This window comes from Podarcis pityusensis, assembly GCF_964106645.2.
Source record: "Podarcis pityusensis genome assembly, chromosome: 16".
NCBI classification, from domain to species: domain Eukaryota; kingdom Metazoa; phylum Chordata; class Lepidosauria; order Squamata; family Lacertidae; genus Podarcis; species Podarcis pityusensis.
In genome coordinates, this window is record NC_138041.1 from 21,697,841 (window position 1) to 21,721,423 (window position 23,583).

Consider the following 23,583-nt stretch of genomic DNA (forward strand, 5'->3'; position numbering starts at 1 on the left):
CTATTTTCCAGGGACAGTCCTGGATTTACAGAAGCCGTCCTGCTTTCTGATTCGATCCTGATATGTCCCACTTTTCCTTAGGATGTCCCTTTTTTCATCAGAGAAATGTTGGAGGGTATGGAATAGGACATCTCTATTTTCATTGGAGAACTGTTGGAGGGGATGTCTCTATTTTCTTTGGAGAACTGTTGGACGGGATGTCTCTATTTTCATCAAAGAAATGTTGGAGGGTATGGAATACAATGTCTCTATTTTCATTGGAGAACTGTTGGGCAGAACTTTCTATTTTCATTGGTTAAATATTGGAAGGTATGCCTCATGTGGGAACAAGTTCCTCTGTTTAACTATGTACAGTGGAACCTCGGGTTACAGACGCATCAGGTTACAGACGCTTCAGGTTACAGACTCCACTAACCCAGAAATAGTACCTCGGGTTAAGAACTTTGCTTCAGGATGAGAACAGAAATCACGTGGTGGCGGTGTGACAGCAGCGGGAGGCCCCATTAGCTAAAGTGGTGTCTCAGGATAAGAACAGTTTCAGGTTAAGAACGGACCTCCGGAACGAATTAAGTTCTTAACCCGAGGTACCACTGTACTGCGTGAAGAAAAGACTTTCTTTTCTCTCTTCTGAATTTTCCAACATTCAGCTCCATTTGATGCCCGCAAGTTCCAGTGTTAGGAGAGAGGAGGGAAAACCTTCATACTTGCTTTTTCTCTAAACTAAAAATTCCTAAATGCTGTGCCCCTTTTTCACATGGGAGTCACTTCATCCCTTTGATCATTTCGGTTCCTGTGAGGGCACAGCAGGCCAAGCTTTAGAGACTCTTCCCACTAGACTTTTATGAACTGGTGCTTCCCTTCCCTTGGAGTCACCTCTTTGCCTATTTCTCTCTTCCCTCCACCCTGGCCGGCAGGCAGTGCAGAGCATTGGCAGCTTGGGGCTTCAGCTGGGTCACGGCAAGGAGCAGTGGATGGAACCTTTGCACCCCTTCATCCTGTCTAGCATTGGGCAAGTCAAGGAGTTCCTGGACTGGCTCATCAACGTGGACTGTGAGAACGGTGAGCTCTAATGGGCCACATTTCCAGGAAGCTGGGACTGAGGGTACGGGTGGGAATTTGATTCTGCTTGCATATAATAATAATAATAATAATAATAATAATAATAATAATAATATAAATAAATATATTATTATTTATACCCCACCCATCTGGCTGGGTTTCCCCAGCCACTCTGGGCAGCTCCCAGGAAAATTAAAAGCACAATGAACCATCAAACATTAAAAACTCCCCTAAACAGGGCTGCCTTCAGATGTCTTCTAAAAATCAAATACAGTGGTACCTCGGGTTACATTTGCTTCAGGTTACATACGCTTCAGGTTACAGACTCCGCTAACCCAGAAATAGTACCTCGGGTTAAGAACTTTGCTTCAGGAAGAGAACAGAAATCGTGCTCCGGCGGCACGGTGGCAGCGGGAGGCCCCATTAGCTAAAGTGGTGCTTCAGGTTAAGAACAGTTTCAGGTTAAGAACGGACCTCCGGAATGAATTAAGTACTTAACCTGAGGTACCACTGTAGTTGTTTATTTCCTTGACATCTGATGGGAGGGTGTTCCACAGGGCAGGTGCCACTACCGAGAAGGCCCTCTGCCTGGTTCCCTGTAACCTCGCTTCTCGCGGTGAGGGAACCGCCAGAAGGCCCTCGGAGCTGAATGATGGGGTGGGGGTGGGGTGGAGATGCTCCTTCAGGTACACAGGGCTGAGGCTGTTTAGGGCTTTAAAGGTCAGCACCCTTTGAATTGTGCTCGGAAACGTACTAAATGCAAACTTACTTAATTCACACTTTGCAAAACAATACATGCACCTGAATAAAATATATACCAATATACACACTGTTGCAGAGACCACAAGACCAAGGCCCAATCCACACCGTACGTGGAAAGCACTATGGTACCACTTTAAACACTTGTGGTTTCCCCTAGAGTATTCTGGGAGCTGTATTTTGTTGGGGGTGCTGAGAGTTGTTAGGAGACCCCTATTCCCCTCCCAGAGCTACAGTTCCCAGAGTTCCTTGGGAAGAGGGATTGAACCCCTCTGGGAATTGTAGCTCTGTGAGGAGAGGAGGGGTCTTCTCACAACCCTCGGCAAGCACCCTTAATAAACTATGACTCCTGGGCTACTTTGGGGACCCCTAGTCCCTTCTTAGTGGTAAAGTTGGAACAGAAAATGATGTCTTCTTCAATCTCTAGACCGGGAGCTCAGGAGTTACAGCCAGGGGACTCCTCTCCAGCATTTGCCACCTGAGGCCACTGCCTCATTGTGCCTAATGTTAGGGCCGGCCCTGTACAATTTGCATGCATGTATATAGGAGTCTTGGGGTGGTTTTTAGCCCTGGCCAAAGCGGGGGGGGGGGGTGTTCACAGGGTTTCAAGGCTTTTAGCATATGAGAAATCAGCGTGCCTCCCTTTTTTTCTCCAGGAGCAAGTGAGAAGAAGCCCTGGACGCTCTTCCACCCCTCGGCCACCATCAAGGAGGGCTACCTCAACAAGCGCAAGGCTGAGGGCCTCCACTTGGTCTCACGGTTCACCTTCAAAAAACGCTACTTCTGGCTGAGCAATGAGAGCCTTTCGTATTCCAAATCTCCCGAGTGGCAGGTGGGCACCTTTACCCGGGGGGCAGAGGGCGGAGGATGCAAGGGGAACGCAAAAACTCAGGGTTGAAGGCTGTTCAAAGGTGTGTCTTATCTACAACAAAGCAAACAGAGGGCAGTGAAGTGCAGGTTCACGAGGCAAGACGCAGTGATAACAGCAAGAACCTTTATTGAACTACATAACTGGGAAACAGGAGCAAAGCAACCGCTTATATACATTTCTGAAAGCCTGGGCCACTCCCACTCCCAACATGATTGGCTGTCTAAACTTCCAAGCTGCGAATCATGGCTCAGAGTTTAAGGGCCAATGGCAGAGGCCCAAATCCTGAAATGTTCTGTGATTGGATGTCATGTGTCGAATCAGAACACAGGGGCTCAGAATCCTTAGTCCAGGCTCAGGCAAACACAGACCACAGAATACGTAATAGACAGCTTTTGCCCAAGGAAGCGTTGCTTCTCAGGACCTCTCAGGAGCTGCGCCTGGGCCAGGAGTGACAAACATTTTCCAGCCAGGGGCCGCATTGCCTTCCAGGCAACATCCCAAGGGCCACATTCCAAAGTGTGGGGGGCCAAAGGCAAAAGTAGGTGGAGCAATGAGGCCATGTTTGCTTTTGTACAGTGGTCTAGTTCTTCTACACAGACACTGTTCTCTGCCCAGGCAAGCAAGAGGCATGGACAGAGTTCAAGGACACATCTCACCCAGGCAAAAGCACTTGAGGGGGTGTAAATAAGGGCCAGTGAGGGGTTTGGCTTGTGGATAAGGGGTGTTGCCTGAGAGAAAGGCCTAGAGAGCTGAAATTGGGCTTCAGACCCGAAGAGCCCCATCACTACCTGGAACACATTCCTTAAAATCTGCACTGCAGACCCTCCAAGTGTCCCTATTTTCCAGGAACAGTCCCAGATTTGCAGAAGCTGTCCCAGTTTCTGATTTGATCCAGAATGTCCCACTTTTCCTTAGGCTGTCTCTATTTTCATTGGAGAAAATGTTGGAAGGTACAATGAGTTGTGAGCTGGTCTCAAGCCTCTTTCAACTGCCACAGGAGTTAAACTCACAGTCCGTTTAGTGGACCTCATCTGTTCTAAAAGCCCGGGTTCCTTCAAAGGACTTCCAAGAGCAATTTCAGGTAGCAGAAAGTGCTCCTGGCTCCCCGCCAAAGATCATAGATAGCATTGTAAGGAAAGAGCCGTTTTAAAATCCTGTATTTGGAGGGAAATGTGGTCAGTATTAAGAGTTGGCTCAATCGTAACACTAGACACGGTAAGTTTGTCAAGAGTTTGCAAGTCCACTTCAAACTCTGCTTTGCACTTAAGCGTTTTTGGCAAGGGTTGGTTAAATTTTGCATTTTTGTTAAGGCAAGTAAGAGGTGACCTGCTAGAGGCTGGTAAAACGATGCGTTGGGTGGAGAAAGTGGAGAGAGAGAAAAGTTTTTCTCCCTCTCGCATAACAACTGGAAATCGCAGACATTCAGTGTCCTAGGAGATCCAAGACAGAGCAAAGAAAGGACTTCTTCAGCCACAGTTGAACTGTGGAACTCACTGCCACAGGAGGCAGGGATGGCCACCAACCCTAGCTGGCTTTAAAAGAGGATGCGACAAATTCGTGGAGGAGAAGGCTATCAGTGGCCATGATGGTTATGCTCTGGCTCAATGGTCAGAGGAAATAATACTTCCGAATACCAGCTGCTGGAAACCACAGGAGGCAAGAGGGCTCTTGTGCTCCCATCCTGCTTGCTGGTTTCCCACAGGCTGGCCATTGTGAGGGCAGGATGCTGAATCAGATGGGCCATTAGCCTGATCCAGAAGGCTCTTTTTCAGTTCACCATGTTGGCTGGGGTGGTGCCCGTAAATTGGCAAAATGCTTCCTGAGGAAGGGCTGGAGAATCAAGAGCTGTGTTTCCCCCTTGATGAACAGGGCGGTGTGTTGGGTTTCTTCCCCCATGGCCAGGTTCGGACATCCATCCCCGTCCAGCAGATCTGCGCCGTGGAGCGTGTGGATGAGAATGCCTTCCAGCAGTCGCACATGATGCAGATCACAACGCGGGAAAATGGAGGGCAGCTGTCCACCATGTACATCCAGTGCAAGGTAGGATGTGGATGCGACCATCGTTAATCTGGCTTTGAGAATGTGATGGCTGCTCTTTTTCTTTAGGAATTCCCTTTGCATCGCTCCTCTTGGCCTGCTATGAACTTACGATTCTTGCACTAGGGGATTGTTGCTATATATGTACATCCAGTGCAATGTAGGATGTGGATGCGACCATCGTTAATCTGGCTTTGAAAATGTGATGGCTGCTCTTTTTCTTTAGCAATTCCCTTTTCATTGCTCATCTTTCCCCCCCTAAAAAACATTATTATTAATTTTTGCATATGTTTTCCAAACAACACTTCACATCACATCATCCTCATTTTGGCTATTATAGCCTGAGACTTCCATCAATCCTGTCTAGTGATTTTCAAATTTGCTATCTGTTTTTGCATTTTATTATTATAATTAATGCTTTTAAACTTCATTTCGTAATTATTTCCTTCCTAAATCATTTTACAATATAGTCCTCCTTACAAAACTTCTTGTAAACCTACAAGCGATATTACATTAATGCAATTGTCTTTCAAAAAAGTCATATATTTCTTCCAATCCTTAAGGAAGTCCTAGTCTTTCTGGCTCCGGATTCTCCCAGTCAACTTTGCCAGTTCTGCATACTCCATCCAGAAGCATTTTTACTTGGCATTGTAGGTACAGAAATTAATAGACAGGACAAAAATCTGTTTTTCTATGCAACTATAGCAGCGAGAGTATTAACTAGCCCAACAATGGAAACAGGAAGAATTACTAACGAAGGAGGAGTGGCGAATAAAACTGTTGGAGTTTTCATTGCGCATCTTGACCTGCTGTGAACTTACAATTCTTGCGTTAGGAGTTTGTTGCTATCTATGTTTTCCTATAGTTTATTCTGTACAGATTAACTGATTGCATTTGTACATCACCTTTTTTTACTGCAAGGATCTCGAGGTAGCGCACACAGCTCTCGCTTCCTCATTTAATCCCCACAATAACCCTGTGAGGTTGGCTAGGCTTAGAGTCAGTGACTGGCCCAAGGTCACCCAGTGAGCTCCATGGGCCAGTAGGGATTTGAACCCTGGTACCCCAGGCCCTAGACCAGGCATCCCCAAACTCGGCCCTCCAGATGTTTTGGGACTACAATTCCCATCGTCCCTGACCACTGGTCCTGTTAGCTAGGGATGATGGGAGTTGTAGTCCCAAAACATCTGGAGGGCTCAGTTTGGGGATGCCTGGTCTAGACAAACACTAACTGCTGCACCACATTGGTTTTTGTAAGCATTTTGGGGAGCAGGGATGGTGAAGGATAAGCTTCTAAAATATAAAAATTGAAAGTCAGACCAGTTGTCCATCCAGCTCACGAGTGGTTGGGGCAACCCAGTCAGATGGGTAGGGTACAAATAATAAAAGTATGGTTATTATTACTATTGCTGATACTGGCTGGCAGCAGCTCACCAGGGTATCAGCCAGGAACCTTCCACTTGTGAAGCAGATGTTATAGCACGGAGCTATGATCCTTTTCTGTTAAATTTCATTACAGGCCCCGTTTTGTCCTTGCTGGCAAAGCTTTTCCCTGCATACGGAAAAGGGTGTGACTGTGAACAGCACCAGCAGCCTCAGTGGGCACTGGGATACCCATGGCAGCCTCGGCGCTGCTGCTGCCAGGCATGTTTGAACATAGAAGCATGAAGCACTAGAAAGCTGCCTCATCCCAAGTCCATCTAATTCAGTGTTACCTGCACTGACTGGCAGTGGCTCTCTGGGTTTCCAGGCAGGCTTCTACCTGGAGATGCTGGAGACTGAATCTGGGACCTTCTGCATGGAAAACACATTGGCTAATCACTGAGACCTTCCCTTATCAGAGAAGGCTTCCTTATATTGAGCTCTAGACCCTTGGTCCATCTAGCTGCATATTGTCTACACTGACTCTGTGGGGGACATTCCCAACCCCACAGAGAGGTGCTGTTGGGGATTGAACCTGGGGCCAGACAGTCATTCTGCCACTGAGCTACAGCCCTTACCCGGAAATGCAATCAAGAATACAGTGGTACCTCGGGTTACGTACGCTTCAGGTTACAGACGCTACAGGTTACAGACTCCGCTAACCAAGAAATAGTACAGTACCTTGGGTTAAGAACTTTGCTTCAGGATGAGAACAGAAATCGCGCGGCGCAGTGGCAGCGGGAGGCCCCGTTAGCTAAAGTGGTACCTCAGGTTAAGAACGGTTTCAGGTTAAGAACGGACCTCCGGAACGAATTAAGTACTTAACCCGAGGTACCACTGTACCAGCGGCAAATAAATGAGTGAGGGGAAATGGCGCCACCTACTGACCGGCGCTCTCTTTTCTCCGGCAGAACGTCAATGAGCTCAACCAGTGGCTCTCAGCTATCCGGAAAGTGATGGTCTCCAATGAGTGCCTGCTGCCCTTTTGCCACCCGGGTGCCTTCCGCGGCAGCCGCTGGACCTGCTGTTTACAGACCGACCGTGCAGGTAACTTAGCTTGTGCCTGTGCTCACATATGCAGGCCTGTGGGCATCAAAGGCACCTTAGTGAGGCAAACGCAGAGCTGCCCTCTTTATGCAATTAGAAGAGTTTGGATTTGATATCCCGCTTTATCACTACCTAAAGGAGTCCCAAAGCGGCTGACATTCTCCTTTCCCTTCCTCCCCACAACAAACCCTCTGTGAGGTGAGTGGGGCTAAGAGACTTCAGAGAAGTGTGACTAGCCCAAGGTCACCCAGCAGCTGCATGTGGAGGAGCGGAGACGCGAACCCGGTTCACCAGATTACGAGTCCACCGCTCTTAACCACTACACCACCCTGGCTCTCAGGGTGTTGTGGTTTTTAAAATCTGAATTTCAGCCAAGCTTTGTTAGCTGTGCAATTGGGATGGAGCCTCCCTCCCTAGGAATTGTCCCCTCTCCCTCACCACCTCCCACCCCACTTCTCGGGGTTGTCGCCTGACCTGCTTTCTTTGAAGGTGTGGACAGTTAGGGCAAAGGCCCTGCCCCACCAACCTAGGCTGCCACCGGCCAGCTCCCACTTGCCTGCCCCTCTTCTGTACAACCAGCCCGGGGAGGGGCACTGACTGGCAGCTCATTCTCAGTGTTGCCCCTTGTAATACTCAGCAGGAGGAGGTTGGGTTTAAAACTAGAATCATGACCACCTCTCCTGGTATGTCCCACTGAGGATCTTATGGTCTTCAAACAAAAACATATTGGAGGTCCCGGGCCACAGGGAGGTTAGGCTGGCCTCAACCAGAGCCAGGGCTTTTTCGGCTGTGGCCCCAATCTGGTGGAACGCTCTGCCACAAGAGACTAGGGCCCTGTGGGACTTGACCTCTTTCCACAGGGCCTGCAAGACAGAGCTGTTCCACCAGGCCTTTGGCCAAGTCACAGCCTGATCCCCTCCTTTGGTAATCCTCATAGAACTCTAGCCCAATGGTTGCCATTAATTTGATTTTGAATTGATTTTAGAATGAATTGATTTTAGAATGCTGTTTTACTTTTATTGTTGTTAGCCGCTCTGAGCCCTGCTTCGGCTGGGGAGGGCGGGATATAAATAAAATTTTATTATTTACCGTATTATTATTATTCTCCAACCTCTCACTCCCTCTGACGCCCCCTACTGTTGGGCTCCCTGGTGTCTGCCCAGTGAGCACCATCCACTTCCAGGCCTGGGGTCAGGTATTCAGCACCCTTGAGCAGAGGCCAGGTCCCCAGTATTTTGGCAGATCCCGCCTTATTTTAAAGGATTCCCACCCCGCACAAGATCCTTTTGGGACAAGTGAGTCGCCCAAATCCAGATCAGGCCCTGCACTGTGCAGCCACTCATGGCTTCCCTCATGGGTTGTGGTTTGGTTACAGTTCGGGGCTGCAGCCGCACACACTCGGCCGTGACCCTCGGCGACTGGAGCGACCCGCTGGACCCAGACACAGAGGCACAGATGGTGTACCGGCAGCTTCTCTTGGGCAGAGACAAGCTCAGGTGTGTGCAAGGCGATGCACCGTCATGCTGGTGGCAGTGCTAGTGGTGGTCATGGGGGAGGCATAGGACTAGCTCTACTCAGAGTAGACCCATTGGAGTTAACGGGTGTGGCAAAGAGAAAAGGACACGCAGCCAAAAGTCTACTTTTTGTGGTGTCAGCTCTTTATCATGAGAGCATACAGTTAGGGGTCCCTCAAAGGCCATCTGGTCCAACCCTTTGCCGTTGCAGGAAATGCTGCGTACAAATAAAGCCTTGTTGTTGCTTAGTTGTTTAGTCGTGTCCGACTCTTCGTGACCCCATGGACCAGAGCACGCCAGGCACTCCTGTCTTCCACTGCCTCCCGCAGTTTGGTCAAACTCATGCTGGTAGCTTCGAGAACACTGTCCAACCATCTCGTCCTCTGTCATCCCCTTCTCCTTGTGCCCTCCATCTTTCCCAACATCAGGGTCTTTTCCACGGAGTCATCTCTTCTCATGAGGTGGCCAGAGTATTGGAGCCTCAGCTTCACGATCTGTCCTTCCAGTGAACACTCAGCGCTGATTTCCTTAAGAATGGATAGGTTTGATCTTTTTGCAGTTCATGGGACTTAAAATAAAGCCTTAGAATAATAGAATTGTAGAGTTGGAAGGGACCACAAGGGCCATCTAGTCCAGCCCCCTGCAATGCAGTGAGCTTTTGCCCAACGTGGGATTCGAACCCCAAACCCTGAGATTAAAGAGTCTCAATTCTCTACTGACTGAACTATACCAGAAGTCAAACAGGAAGCCTCCTTAAATTGCCATGTTCTAACCATTAATTTGAATGGGTCTACAACTCAAAGAGCCTACAAACCAAGTAGGAGTGATGTAAGAGGATAGCTTAATTGGTTAGACCGTGGTGCAAATAACGCCAAGGTTGCAGGTTCAATCCCTGTGTGGGACGGCTGCATATTCCTGCATTGCAGGGGGTTGGACTAGATGATCCTCAGGGTCCCTTCTAACTCTACAATTCTATGATTCTATGAAGGTGCCTTCCTGGTGCCAATAAACATGACAGATATAGGTACCCTAAGGGAGCCAAAGTCAGGCATGCAATACCAGATGTCCGCACCAGAGGCCCCCCTCTTCATTAAGGAATTTCCACTGCTATCAACATCAGCCCTTCTTCAATTTTCTAAGAGGAAGATGGGGCAATTTGGCTTTCAAAAATCAAAAGGTCAAGATCTCATCACAGACCACATAGGGGGCCTCAAGCCTGAGGAAAACACCACTGCTCAATAGCAGAGCACATTCTTTTTATTAAGAAGGTTCCAAATTCAACCCAAAGCAGCTCCAGTTAAAAATGGCTCAGTATTTGACAACCAAATGGTTAAAAAAATATTCACTTACTGGCTTTAGTGCATGAGATCTGATCCTGGACTAATCTTGGCTAGGGCTGTGTCAGTCTGCCAGTTTCAATAGTTCTGGATTTCTCGGGGAGAAATCCAGAAAAGTGTGAAATTGTTATCGTTAATTTATTAAGCGTTAGGAGTCTTTAAGACGTGGGTGGCGCTGTGGGTTAAACCACAGAGCCTAGGGCTTGCCGATCAGAAGGTGGGCGGTTTGAATCCCCGCAACTGGGTGAGCTCCCATTCCTCGGTCCCTGCTCCTGCCAACCTAGCAGTTCGAAAGCACGTCAAAGTGCAAGTAGATAAATAGGCACCGCTCTGGCAGGAAGGTAAACGGAATTTCCGTGCACTGCTCTGGTTCACCAGAAGCGGCTTAGTCATGCTGGCCACATGACCTGGAAGCTGTACGCCGGCTCCCTCGGCCAATAAAGCAAGATGAGCGCCGCAACCCCAGAGTCCTCTGCGACTGGACCTAATGGTCAGGGGTCCCTTTACCTTTACCTTTTAGGAGTCTTTAAGTGACTTTATAAATTTTAAGAGCATGGCATAAAAATGGGGTGGTGGTGGTGGGAATACATTACAGTAAATGCCGTACATACAATAACCTATTGAAAAAGAAACAGCAAATCCGTCATGTTTGTTGTTGTTGTTGTTTAGTCGTGTCCGACTCTTCGTGACCCCATGGACCAGAGCATGCCAGGCACTCCTGTCTTCCACTACCTCCCGTAGTTTAGTCAAACTCATGCTGGTAGCTTCGAGAACGCTATCCAACCATCTTGTCCTCTGTCGTCCCCTTCTCCTTGTGCCCTCCATCTTTCCCAACATCAGGGTCTTTTCCAGGGAGTCTTCTCCTCTCATGAGTCATAATCCATTCATCATAATCCATGCCAAACGCCTGGGACATCCAGCTAAGGGTGACAGCCACACAATACACTGGAAACCCCAGGAGGGCAGAGGGCTCTTGTGCTCAGGCCCTGCTTGTGGGCTTTTCATTGGGGCCTCTGGTTGGCCACGCTGAGAGGTAGAGGTAAAGGACCCCTGGACGGTGAAGTCCAGTCAAAAGCGACTATGGAGTATGCCGCTGAGGCCAAGGGAGCTGGCATTTGTCCACAGACACCTTTGCCTGTGGCCAGCAATGCCACTGCTTTTTTTCTTTAAAAAATGTTTAGGGGTACTCTCATTTTGACTCAAGAAAATCACCATTTTATAGTTCAAATGGGGGAAAATAAATACAGTGGTACCTTGGTTCTCAAACACCTTGGTACTCAAACAACTTGGAACCCAAACACTGCAAACCCGGAAGTAAGTGTTCCTGTTTGCGAACATTTTTCGGGAAGCCGGACGTGCTCTGTTTTGAGGGCCACGCTTCCATTTTGAGTGTTACGCTGAGGTCTGTCTGTTTTTGTTATTTATTTTGCGTTCTCGTTTTTGCGGCTTTTGTTTTGTTTTTGTGACAGTGTGGAACCCGGTTCAGCTACGGATTGATTGTGTGACTGCTGTACATTGTTTATTGCTTTCATTTTATGGATCAGTGGTCTTGTTAGATAGTAAAATTCATGTTAAATTACAGCTTTAGGGGTTGTTTTTTAAAGTCTGGAACAGATTAGTCCATTTTGCATTACTTTCTATGGGAAAACATGCCTTGGATTTGGAACGCTTTGGTTTTGGAACGGACTTTCAGAACGGATTAAGTTTGAGAACCAAGGTACCACTGTACAATAAATGGACAAAAGTACAAAGATTCACAAAATGTTTAGGGGTATGTGTACCCCCCCCCAGAAGAAAAGCGCTGAGCATGGCTAAACCGCTATTGGTGCATGCTGGACCAGGTGGGCCACTGGCCTGATCCAGAAGGTCTCTCCTTATGTCCCTATCTCCGTTTTAGCAAGAGATGGCAGGGATCCAGCCTTCGGCATTGCAAAGCATAATACAAAGCTTGTGGTCATCTCTCCCCATGAAGTAACATCCCGCACCCTGTTAAGGGAGGAACATGAGCAGGCTGTAGAATGAACGGCAATTTCCTCTGGTTCTCGAGTTTAATTACTTGTCTTGTCAATTCAAGTAAAAACTGTAATGGATAATCGGAGGGCCCGGGCCTTCTGGGCTATGAGTGATGGAGCTTTTGATTGCTGCTTCACTCTCCCGTTGTTGCGCCTGTTGTGACGTCGCTCCCATCTGAATGAGCCGCGTGATTGATAGCATCGATCTGCTAGCGAAGCGAGCGGAGTGGATGGCTTCCTGCTGCCAGATCTGATGGTTGGGCCTTCAGCACATTTCCCAATGCAAAATTGTAATAAAGAAATAGAGTACAGTGGTACCTCGGGTTACAGAAGCTCCAGGTTACAGACGCTTCAAGTTACAGACCCCGATAACCCAGAAATAGTACCTTGGGTTAAGAACTTTGCTTCAGGATGAGAACAGAAATTGCACAGCGGTGGCGCGGCGGCAGCAGGAGGCCCCATTAGCTGAAGTGGTGCTTCAGGTTAAGAACGGTTTCAGGTTAAGAATGGACTTCCAGAACGAATTAAGTTCTTAACCCGAGGTACCACTGTATATGGGATGCGGGTGGCGCTGTGGGTTAAACCACAGAACCTAGGACTTGCCGATCAGAAGGTCGGCGGTTCGAATCCCCGCGACAGGGTGAGCTCCTGTTGCTCGGTCCCTGCTCCTGCCAACCTAGCAGTTCGAAAGCACCTCAAAGTGCAAGTAGATAAATAGGTAGTGCTCCGGCGGAAAGGTAAACGGCGTTTCTGTGTGCTGCTCTGGTTCACCAGAAGCGGCTTAGTCATGGTGGCCACATGACCTGGAAGCTGTACGCCGGCTCCCTCGGCCAATAAAGCGAGATGAGCACCGCAACCCCAGAGTCGGCCACGACTGGACCTAATGGTCAGGGGTCCCTTTACCTTTACCTATACCACTGTATATATTTTTTCTTTTTATATAAAAACTGTTTCCTTTGTGTGAATGCCTTGTCCCTTTGCCTTAAAGTGAAGGTGGTTCTTAGAGTCAGTAACTATTATTTCCCATGGAAACAGAACTAGCATGCTCCCCCCCCCCCCAATTTTTAATATATTTTTTCACTTATTTATACAAAAAAAAAAAAAATCTACTTAAATAAATCAGCTTAAATAAAATGACACTTGGGGCTTCTTTGGGGGCAGAATTGTTGTATGTTGGCTTGTTTTTCAAAGCCTGCAATTTAAAGATTGAAAATGCAGTCCTTTGCATGTTTTCTCAGAAGTAAGCCCCATTGCCTTCCATGATACTGGCTCCCTGGGAAGTGTAAATAACAAGCAAGGGAACCTTGAGCTCAAGAGTCAATTCATCTTCTCTTTATCGGATGCTTGGCCACACCCCTTCACCAGGCCACACCCCCTCACCAGGCCACACCCCTTACCAGCCCTGCCTCGTACCCTCCTTGAGTGTTCTTTGCCTGGCTGGAATGTGCCCTTGAACTCTGATGAAGCCTCTTGCTTGCCTGCATGGAAGGATAGATAAGGGTATTTGAATGTGTATAGAAACTAGCCTACTCTACAGAGGTAAAATTTACATCCGTTGCTCCACCCACTTTTGCCTCTGTCTCCGCCCACCCCTGGCATGTGGCCCTCAGAAGGTTGTCCAGAATGGAATGAAGAATGGCTGAAGAAGCCTCTTTGCCTGTAGTGTATTGGATTGCAGCCCTTGGGAGTTTGATTGCACCGACGAATTAGCTTGCAGCCCTGTATCAAATTATTCCTGCCTTTCCCTAGGGAGAAATACCTGGAGTTTTCAAGCACGGAGGCCACACAGGAGCAAAGCAGTGGGGCCCAGAAAGGTAGGTCTCTATTCCTCTTCTGTTGTCAGAGATGTAAGTTGAGTCAGAATTCTGTAATTCTGTAATTCTGCCTCCAAATCCAGGGTTTGACTTCCTGGCATTGTGATTATGCTTGCATGATGTGCTGGTCCCGGGGGGTTACCGTGCGGTGTGGTCCGAGTCCAGTCCGAGGTCGAGGGTGTGGTATGGAGGCTGTCCGTCAAGTCTGAAGCGGGGTCCAAGGCAAGGAGTCGGGCGTGGACAGGAACTTTGGCAGAAGAGCAGGACAGGGTGCTGGCAGGAACAGGCTACCAACAATGTTGCTCCCGCAACCTGGGACTGGGCTGGCTGGCTTTTATCTCCTCTGAGGCATAGGGTGGCCTGGCCTGGAGGAGAGCACTCCTCCCGCGAGAACTTAGTTCCCTCCGCCTCTCTGCCCTGAGCCTCTGCAGCTCAGGAGAGGCTGGAGGGTTACTGGACCCAGAGGCAACCTCATCTTCCCCTGACAGGGCTGGGAGAGGAGCACCTGCAGGCAATGGGTCCTCCATCACCTCCGGAGCCAGAGCAGATTCAGCTGGTGTCTGCTCCTGAGGATCCGGCACAGGTGTGGGCCCTTCAGGTTCAAGCCCCAGCCCCGGCTCAGCTGGTCCTGGAGGCAGGGACTCCTGTGCAGGCTGGGATTCCTCAGGTTCAGCCTCTGAATCTGATTCCCAGGCCATCACACATGATGTGTGTAATGCAGCTCAGTCTGTGAGGTTTTCTCATTGCTCATTCTGGAACTACCTTCCATCCATCGCCATAATGCCTGGATTTTGCTCGTTTCAACTTCTACGGTCATTACAAGAACTTTAAGCCCGAGTTTGCCTTTTTCCTCCTCCCCCTTCCTCCCTTTTTCCTTTTGGGTCACAGCACTGTAAGCCTGAGGACAGGGGCTGACTTGCGACTCATTGTCCCGAGAGCCTTCCTGGTTAAACAGCGTTGCTTAAAATCCTTTAAAATAAAATAATAAACAGTTCCCGTGACATTTTGGGGAGGGGTGCTGTCACTAAACGTTGCCAGCTTTTGTGTGAGCAAAAGTGGGGAAGTGGAATTTGATACCCTTATCAGATTTCACGTCTCTGTTTTTGCTGTTGCGCTCAGCATAGTGATTTAAAAAACTTGCTTTTAGAAGGTTCTTCCAGAGGAAGAGCGAGTGAGCAGCTGTTTCCAACATGGTGCCTTTGGGCACAGTGGAACTCTTCTGGTCTTCTCTTTATGCCCACAAAGCCTATGAGCCCCACCCCACTACCTGCCCCCTTGGTCAGAAGCTGGTTAGCATAGTTACCTCCTCCTCCCCCCCCTTGAAAAAGCCCATAGAGCTGAAGGAGGAAGTTGGAAGAGGGACACTCTATCTCACTTCCTCCTTCAGCTCTATGGGCTTTTCAAGGCTCAGATCAGTTCCACCAGCACCCACAAAACTCCCTCAAAATTCCAAATGTTCCCACAGGCCTATAAAGGTGGGCAGCCCCTTTGGGTAGAGGGTCTGATCCAATTGGTGTCCACCTGGCTGCCTCAGAGGGAAGAGATGAGGTAGTGAAACCTCCTCTGTCAGCATCCCTGGGACCCACTGAGATTTGGATGCTCCCCTCCCAGAGCAGCCTATGTCAGCAGCTCCAGGACCCGAATTCTGCTTATTTCCCTTTTCCTATTCCCTGCTGTATCCTGCCTGTTATGTAAAACTGTGAGCTGCCTTGAGTAGCAGCAGGAAATGAGTAATAAGGATGCGAGTTGCTGGCAGGTCTCACTACCGCAGCCAGCATTCTCTCTGCCTCTCTCTCCAACTGTCCTGGTTTGCCTCGGTGGTCCTCAGCTGAGGATGTCTGGTGGTCATTGGCTGCCAGCATCACTATGCTTTAAACAGAGGCCTCCTAAATTTACTGCCTTCTCAGCCCACTAACAGTCACCAGAATCCTTAACTGAGAACAGCGGAGATCATGCCAAGTGCAACTTAAGGGTTAACTCTGTGTTAGTCAACTAGCCAAGCCGGTGAGTGGAGGTGTTGCTTAGCAACGAGGCACTGGCATGATCTTTGCTGAGGTAGCACATGCTCTGATTGACTGTGTAGTTCTGGGAGAGTTTTTCCAAGGGCTTCCATTCGGCTTCTTCCCAAGAAGAAGAGTGTTAGGAGACCCCTTACTTCTCTCACAGAACTACAATCCCCAGAGTAGTTTAACAATGAGTCGTTCTTCTCAAGGAACTCTGGGAATTGTAGTTCTGGGGGGGGGGTCTCCTAACAACTCTCAGCACTCTCAACAAACTGCAGTTTGCAGTTTGCTTCAGGATCTCCTTTCTCCATAGATCTTTATGCTCTCTCTGCCAGAGATCTTGCAGCACCTCCCTCATGGGAAGCAATTGCGTCATGGTTTCAAGGACCATTGTGCTACCAGCAAACAGAAGCACGTTGATGCACTCCCAGCAAATTCACCTTTCACTCCCCTCACAAAAGCTGCTGTTTGCCAGCCTTTTGTTGCCGGATCTTCTCTCCCCTTCCCCTTTGGGAAAGCCGAGTGATATCACAGCAGCTTGGCCAATCCGTGCTGTAGTGTGGGGCTAGCTTTACGCTCTGTTGTGTGTCCAATTGACAAATTCCAAACTTAGCATTCCCTCGGTCTCCTGAAAGCTGGAAATTAAGGACCTTGGCCCTCCCCAGTGGGTCTCCCGGCTCCATGGGAATGATGAGGTCTCTTCCGGCTCTGCCATCGCATGACAATGAAGGCTCTGTGCGTCCTTAATCAAGTGTGAACGATTCCATCTCCTGGATGGTTGACCAATGTTCACGAGGCTGGAAAGCAAAGCGTCCTTGAGGTAGTAAGGAGGGACGAAGTGGGGGCCTCCAGATGAAAGTCTTGACGATGGGCCAAAGGGATGGGGGCTTCTCTGAAGTTCAACAAGACTTGACAGTTCCTAGGGGAGCCCAGCAGGATGTAGCTCCTGTGCTGAGAACCGAAGGCCACATAGGTCACTTCCCATCCCCGGTGGGCTCTTAGATGCATCTTCTGCATCTGAATCTACAGCGTCTTCAGTTGAATCTTGCATTTTATCATTCTCCGTCCAGGTTCTATCCATTTGGCCAGTCTCAGATTGACATATTGTGCCAGAGGATTGACTATTGCCAACGGAGACTGGTCCACAAAGGTGAATGGGGCTCTGCCCCACCATAAGGACATAAGCAGGGTCTTATGTGAGCCAGTGTGGTGTAGTGGTTAAGAGCGGTAGTCTCGTAATCTGGGGAACCGGGTTCGCGTCTCCACTCCTCCACATGCAGCTGCTGGGTGACCTTGGGCCAGTCACACTTCTTTGAAGTCTCTCAGCCTCACTCACCTCACAGAGTGTTTGTTGTGGGGGAGGAAGGGAAAGGAGAATGTTAGCCGCTTTGAGACTCCTGAAGGGGAGTGAAAGGCGGGATATCAAATCCAAACTCTTCTTCTTCTGCTGCTGGATCAGCCCAGGGGCTCATCTAGTCCAGCTTCCTGTTATCACAGTGGCCACTGGAACCCCAAGCACAGGAGCCCTCTCATTCCGTGCAGTTCCCAGCACATGCCATGTATGGGATTTGTGGGACATCACTGCAGTGAAACCAACAATTCATGTTTTGCCAGATAGGCACATGAAGGGGCTGAGGCTCACAGAGCTTCTCTGTAAAATATGCTAGAGAGAACTTTGTGAGATCGCTTCCTTTATCTGCCTTGGCAGGAAGCTGTGACACTACATACTTCCTTCCTGCCCAGGCAGCCTTCTCTTTCTTCATTGTGCTTCCATCCATGCTGACCTCATAGGCATGTCTGAGCTCTGCAGCTCAGACACCATTTTTGAGCTTAACTTGTGTGACTTAGATAGTAGTTATAAACCTGCCTTCATTTTTGCTACTGAAATGGCTGCTTCAAGAACTAGATTATGTAAGTAAATGCTACTTTTACATCTTCACAAAACAAGGCCAACATTGGCTGCTGTGGCAATGACCTGTTAGTGGCCGGATCCATCAGGACTCTGGAAGATTATTCATTCATTTGTTTAGAGCATGGGTACCCCGCTCCTCAGAGTGGCTTATGTGGAGTCAGAACAAGACAAACCCTGCCCATTCAGGCTCACAACCACAACATGGCACACAAGGAAAAAGGGACAGGGAAGGAAGAGGAAAGTCTATTTAAAAACCTCAGACACTCATTTCTAAACAGCTGTTCCTACAATGACCAGCTGGTGCAATTCAGGGGCAGGAGGTGCCGGGTGGAGCTGATGAAACAAGACCTGTTTCCCACTTCTCCTGCCAAGGCAGCCTGGTGGAATGGCTGCCCTCTGTTGACAGTTGATGGGAGAGGACACCCGATGGAGAATATGTACCTCCAAGGCAGCAAATAATCTTCTGCATCTTCTCTCGCTTTCTCCTCCACCTCTCTGGCCCCACCCCCAGATGCAAGCGCTCGGAGGATGGCAGCCACTGCCCAACTCTTAGAAGTCATTCAGGATCTGCAGAAGGCCCACGATGACTTTGAGCACCACGAAGAGGAAGCAAAGGCAGCAGCTGACCTGGTGCCCCACCACCCTTAGGTGGGACACACGCACCCCATGTTTGTTCCGTATTGTAATGGTGTGTTTACATAAGTAAGGGGATCCATTGCCTGCCTTGCAAGTTGGATGGCTTTGGATGCAGAGTTGGGGCTTGGGAGGCAAGTTGGGTTGGTTGTGGAGAGAGAGGGAGTGAGACAGACAGACAGACAGACAGACAGACAGACAGACAGACAGACAGAGAAAGGATGGACAAATGTCTTTGATCTCCTCCTAGCTGCACCCAGTCTATACTCTATATCCAACATGGTGCCCTTCATATGTTGGACTCCAACTCCCATCAGCTCCAGCCAGCATTGCCAATAGTCTGTGACAGTAGAAGGTGTAGTTCAACAGCATCTTGAGGGCGCTTGCGTGAATCTGTGCCAGATGTACAAGTAATTCCTGAAGTGTCCTCTCTTGGATCACTTTCTCCTTACAAAGGAGGCACACTTAGTCCCGTGGTTTTGTGGGGGGGGAGGTGCATGTTACAAATCTGTAGAAGCACAGATTGTGGGCACAGCATCCTGGAAAAATTCAGCCGTTGGGTGTTTATAAAAGGGATGAGGAACCTGTGGCCCTCATAGGTTGTTTGACTCCCGGTTCTAGTTGGCATGACCCATAGTGAGGGACGATGGGAATTAGGACTCCAGTAACATTCCCTAATCCTTATTTTAAAAGAACAAGTTTCTATCCCTTACGGTTAGGCTTGAAAGCCCACAGGCAATGGCCACCAAAACTGTAGAAGTCAAGGAGGCATCTGGCTGCATCTCACTTTTGGTGGGCATGGATGACTTCATGTAGCCGATTTGCAATAAATTGTGGAAAATTAATTTGAGAAAAGCACATCGGAGAATATGTTCTGTGGGAATAGGAGATATTGTGGGCATTTTGTATAACTGAGATCGCAGAATCTATTCCCGGCGCAGAATTGGCAGTTTCTTTCGTAGCACAGGAGGCAGGTTCCTTGCCCCCAGTGTGTGCCCCCCTTGTTGGTGTGCAACTGTGCCCCACTGTGGATTGGGGCCATGCCCTAGCAATTTGCCACGGTGCTAGGAGCAGTGTGTGTGTGCAATACAACAACTGTGGGGTCCTCCTGATCACATCTCCTGGTTTCTTTGCCAAACTCTTGCAGTGCAAAAAGTTTCTCCTGCTGCAGGTGTGCCTCTTCCTCGCCCTGTTAAAGCTTTTGTGGAAACTGCGAACGTTCAGCCTGTGATTCCCCAGCGCCTGTATAACATATGTTAGTTTAACATTGAGTACCCCTTTGCATTTGATCACACGGTTGCAGCAAGCAAACAGCCCAGGACTGTCAGTTTGAAAACAACAAGAACTCCTTTGATCTGGTGGATTCAGAACAAGCTAGTTGGTGTACAGCCAAACACAGTCTTTCAAATGCCGTGATGTCTTGTTAGATAAGGATTCAGCCTTAAATAACTTAAGCATTCTGTTGGAGAATCTGAGATTCAGAAGGGATGGGCGGTCCTTTGGAGTGAATTGGGTACAGCCCTGCCAAACTCAGTCTGCCCTTGGCAAGCCTCCTACCTCCCTGGCTTCTTACTTACACCCAGTCAAGGGAAAAGTGTTGGCTGCCCCCGGTTATCCCTTGCAAGACTCAACAGGGAGGAGGATGTGGACGAAGTTATAATTAAACTGGCTTTGCCTGTCATTGGCTTTGGCGCCACCTACTCCAATGCCGGGTGGCGGCTGTGGGTTAAAGCCTCAGCACCTAGGACTTGCCGATCGAAAGGTCGGCGGTTCGAATCCCCGCGGCGGGGTGCGCTCCCGTCGTTCGGTCCCAGCGCCTGCCAACCTAGCAGTTCGAAAGCACCCTCGGGTGCAAGTAGATAAATAGGGACCGCTTACCAGCAGGAAGGTAAACGGCGTTCCGTGTGCTGCGCTGGCTCGCCAGATGCAGCTTGTCACGCTGGCCACGTGACCCGGAAGTGTCTTCGGACAGCGCTGGCTCCCGGCCTTTAGAGTGAGATGAGCGCACAACCCTAGAGTCTGGCAAGACTGGCCCGTACGGGCAGGGGTACCTTTACCTTTACCTTACTCCAATGCCAAGGGGCACTGGCTGCCACTGCTTGGAATATATGGGAAATGAAAACAGCACTACCTGTCCCCCCCACAAAGAGAGAGATGTGCAGATTACAAAATGCAGTTAACTAACCCTATTTCCTGTGGTGGCAGGTGGTTCTGGGAGGCCAGGGAACACTTTGAGATGCTTCGCAGGTGAGACACAGTGATTTCTTTGCACTGTTTTGGAAGAGATCTTCTTTTCCTCTCTGGGCTCTGTCCAGTCTTTCTGCCCACGAGCCCAAGTTTTTAAAGTTGCACAGCAATTCAACACAGCAGGTGCACTAGCGGAAACTCTCTGGGCAACAGACCATGCAATCTTTTGTGCAGCAAACACCTTCATCTGTCTCTTGCACAGCAACGGGCCCATGGAGCAAAATGTTTCATTACCAGAACAAGCTAACTGACGAACTCAGGGCAGATTCCACACCATGCATTTAAAGTGCATCCACAGCAGAGGGAAAGCGTGTGACTTCCCTTGCAGAATCCTGGGAACTGAAGTTTGTGAAGGGCGCTGGGAAATATAGCACTTTCAATCCATTAAACATTGCAGTATGAATCTGCCCTTAGTGGTATCTTGGATACAACCCTCTCAGTTTTTGTCACTCCCCTCCATTTCTTTTTTTCCTTTTCTGCTAGTTTAGCAGCTCTCCAGGGTTTCAGGCAGGGGATTTCTCCCACCCCTACCTAGAGATTCTAGGGATTGAATCTGGGACCTTCTGCACTCAAAGCAGACGCTCTTCCAATGAGCTCCAGCCCTCCAATAGCTTGATTCAACCCGAATCTCACTGAAAACCTGCCTGTTCAACTGTGTTTTTTTTTTGTCCCCCACCTTCTCCAAGGCTGGAGAGAAATGTCTCTGTGTTTTGAGGGCAGCGATGGCGGCCCTCCCACCTCTCTGAAAACATTACGCCTGTTTTTACTGTAAATGCAGGCAGATGTGACTCACACAGGGGCAGTCTAGTGAAAGGACCAGAAATAGGTTTTCCCCCAGGGAGCTGAGGGCAGGCTTAGGACAGGCCACCGGAAGCAGGTGTTTGCTTGCACTAGGGGAGCCATCAGGCAGGGCATTATATTCGCAATGTGGCACATGGCTCACACAGCCCCTCCTTGCTGCTGGAGTGATATTTGGGGGAGTGGGGAAGGCTGTCGGACCAGGCTCCTGGCTTGCTGGGAGTGCAGAGAGATAATAGCTTCACGAACCACGTTTCTGAGTGCAGCAAGAGCCGCAAAGCCCAGCTCCCCGGGGACGCCTTGCCAAAAGCTGATGGTGCAGCAGCACTAAATGGCCCCATAAATCATGGCTTGCGCCAAAGCATCTGTGGCACAGTCTCCCTTGGGTGGGTGGGGAATCTTTAAGCCCTGGGAGATGATTTCCCCTTTTCCCTGCTTCCCGACCAGATGAAGATCTCCTAGGAACCTCTGGGCATTTCTTATCCAGTCCAGAACCTAAGGAGAACCTGCCGGATCAGGCCACCTGGTCCAGCTTCCTGTTCTCATAGTGGCCAACCAAATGCCCAAATTGGGGGACTGGCGAACATGATCTGAGCACAAGAGCCATCTCTTCTCCTATGGTTTCCAGCAACTTTCAGCTAGCCAGCTGTGGTTGTGTTGCTTAGAGAACAAGCCAGCAAGCTGTGACAAGGCCTTCTAAGTCTTCAACTCTGGGTCCTGCACCCTTCCCCTCTAACAAGAGAGGCCACCAGGGACCCAAATGTGTGCTGCCATGGCAAAAGGCACAAGGCTTGCTTGTCACGCGGTTCTCCCAACTGTTGAGCCCAGAGAGGGAAATCTGGTTTCCACGCCCTATCACTCTCAGACCCTCCAAGTGTCCCTTTTCCCCAGGGATTTACAGAAGTCTTCCCAGTTTCTGATTTGATCCCAGAATGCCCCACTTTTCCTTAGGATGCCCCTATTTCCACTGGAGAAATGTTGGAGATTATGGAGTTATGTGACCCCCCCCCCCCCACCAAAAGAGATAAGTAACTATACAACCTTTAGAAGACATCTGAAGGGGAATTTTAAAATGTTTAATGTTTTATTATGTTTTTATATATGTTGGAAGCCTCCCAGAGTGGCTGGGGCAACTCAGTCAGATGGGTGGGGTATGAACAATAAAGTTGTTGTTGTTGTTGTTGTTGTTATTATGGGATAGGACATCCCTATTTTTATCAGAGAAATATTGGTGGTTGTGCACTCTGTGCTGTGAAGATGATGGACCTTGGACTGGTCATTCAGCCTGGCCTACCTCACAGGGCTGTTGTGGGGATTGAAAAGAGGGGAGAGGCCCATGTACATTACCCTGAGCTCCTCAGAAGAAGAGAAGACTGTAAATGTGAATAAATGACAATGTAGAATTTGCCCCTTTTCCATTCCAGCATTGGTGGTCTAGCACCCTCAAGCAGCTGCTGGTGTCCAGGTAACTCATGAAGGCTTGCCGAGGCTATTATTTCTCTCTCTCATCTGCCTATTCCCTTGGCTGCAGACTAATGGCAGCAGTGGTTAGGGAGCTTGCCGCCATTTTGTATTTTCCAACAATGCCCTGGGCACCCAATGTAGCATCCCTCCAGAGCACTGCATCATGGGGGAATTTAAATGGCGAGTAGCTTCTCAGCTGTTGTCATGACGCAAGCCCATAGGGACAGTGGGGAGGTGATATCATGAGGGAGGGACTTGACCCCCTTTTGCTGGGGGCTCCATCGAACCTGGAGCTGGCTCTGGTCCTTTCACACATGAGCAAATTTGAACATCAGATTTTATCAATGGAAAGCTGCTTGAACTGCTGGGATCTTGACACCCAAGGCAGCCAAAATTTAATTAAATGTTGTTTTGAATGTATGGAGTCAGTGCCTCCTTTTTAAACAAACAAACAAACAAACAAACAAACAAACAAACGTAGTTGTAAATGACTGAACTATATTGAAGTTTTTTATTATCTGTTTCTAAATGTTGTTGCTCTCTGAGCCTCTGGGGAGGGTTTAAAACTGACCATTTCAAATTAAAAATGGGGAAAGGAAGTTGCTGTGTGTGTGTGTGTGTGTGTGTGTGTGTGTGTGTGTGTGTGTGTTTCAG

The 23,583-nt window shown here is 49.0% G+C and overlaps 1 protein-coding gene across 3 annotated transcripts in view; it reads left to right on the forward strand.

Annotated features, from left to right (window-relative positions):
* Positions 1–23,349, forward strand: part of RASAL1 (RAS protein activator like 1) — a 67,558-nt gene extending 44,209 nt beyond the window's left edge. For 2 of the 3 annotated variants that reach the window (XM_080986247.1, XM_080986248.1), the window contains exons 15-21: positions 915–1,059; positions 2,475–2,650; positions 4,592–4,729; positions 7,060–7,195; positions 8,571–8,691; positions 13,808–13,872; positions 18,299–23,349. In XM_080986247.1, coding sequence (XP_080842373.1) covers positions 915–1,059; positions 2,475–2,650; positions 4,592–4,729; positions 7,060–7,195; positions 8,571–8,691; positions 13,808–13,872; positions 18,299–18,435 — 918 coding nt within the window. In that variant the 3' untranslated portion in view covers positions 18,436–23,349. The remainder of the gene's footprint in view (positions 1–914; positions 1,060–2,474; positions 2,651–4,591; positions 4,730–7,059; positions 7,196–8,570; positions 8,692–13,807; positions 13,873–18,298) is intronic. The other variant, XM_080986249.1, reaches the window with a different exon arrangement.
* The last annotated feature ends 234 nt before the right edge of the window (positions 23,350–23,583 follow it).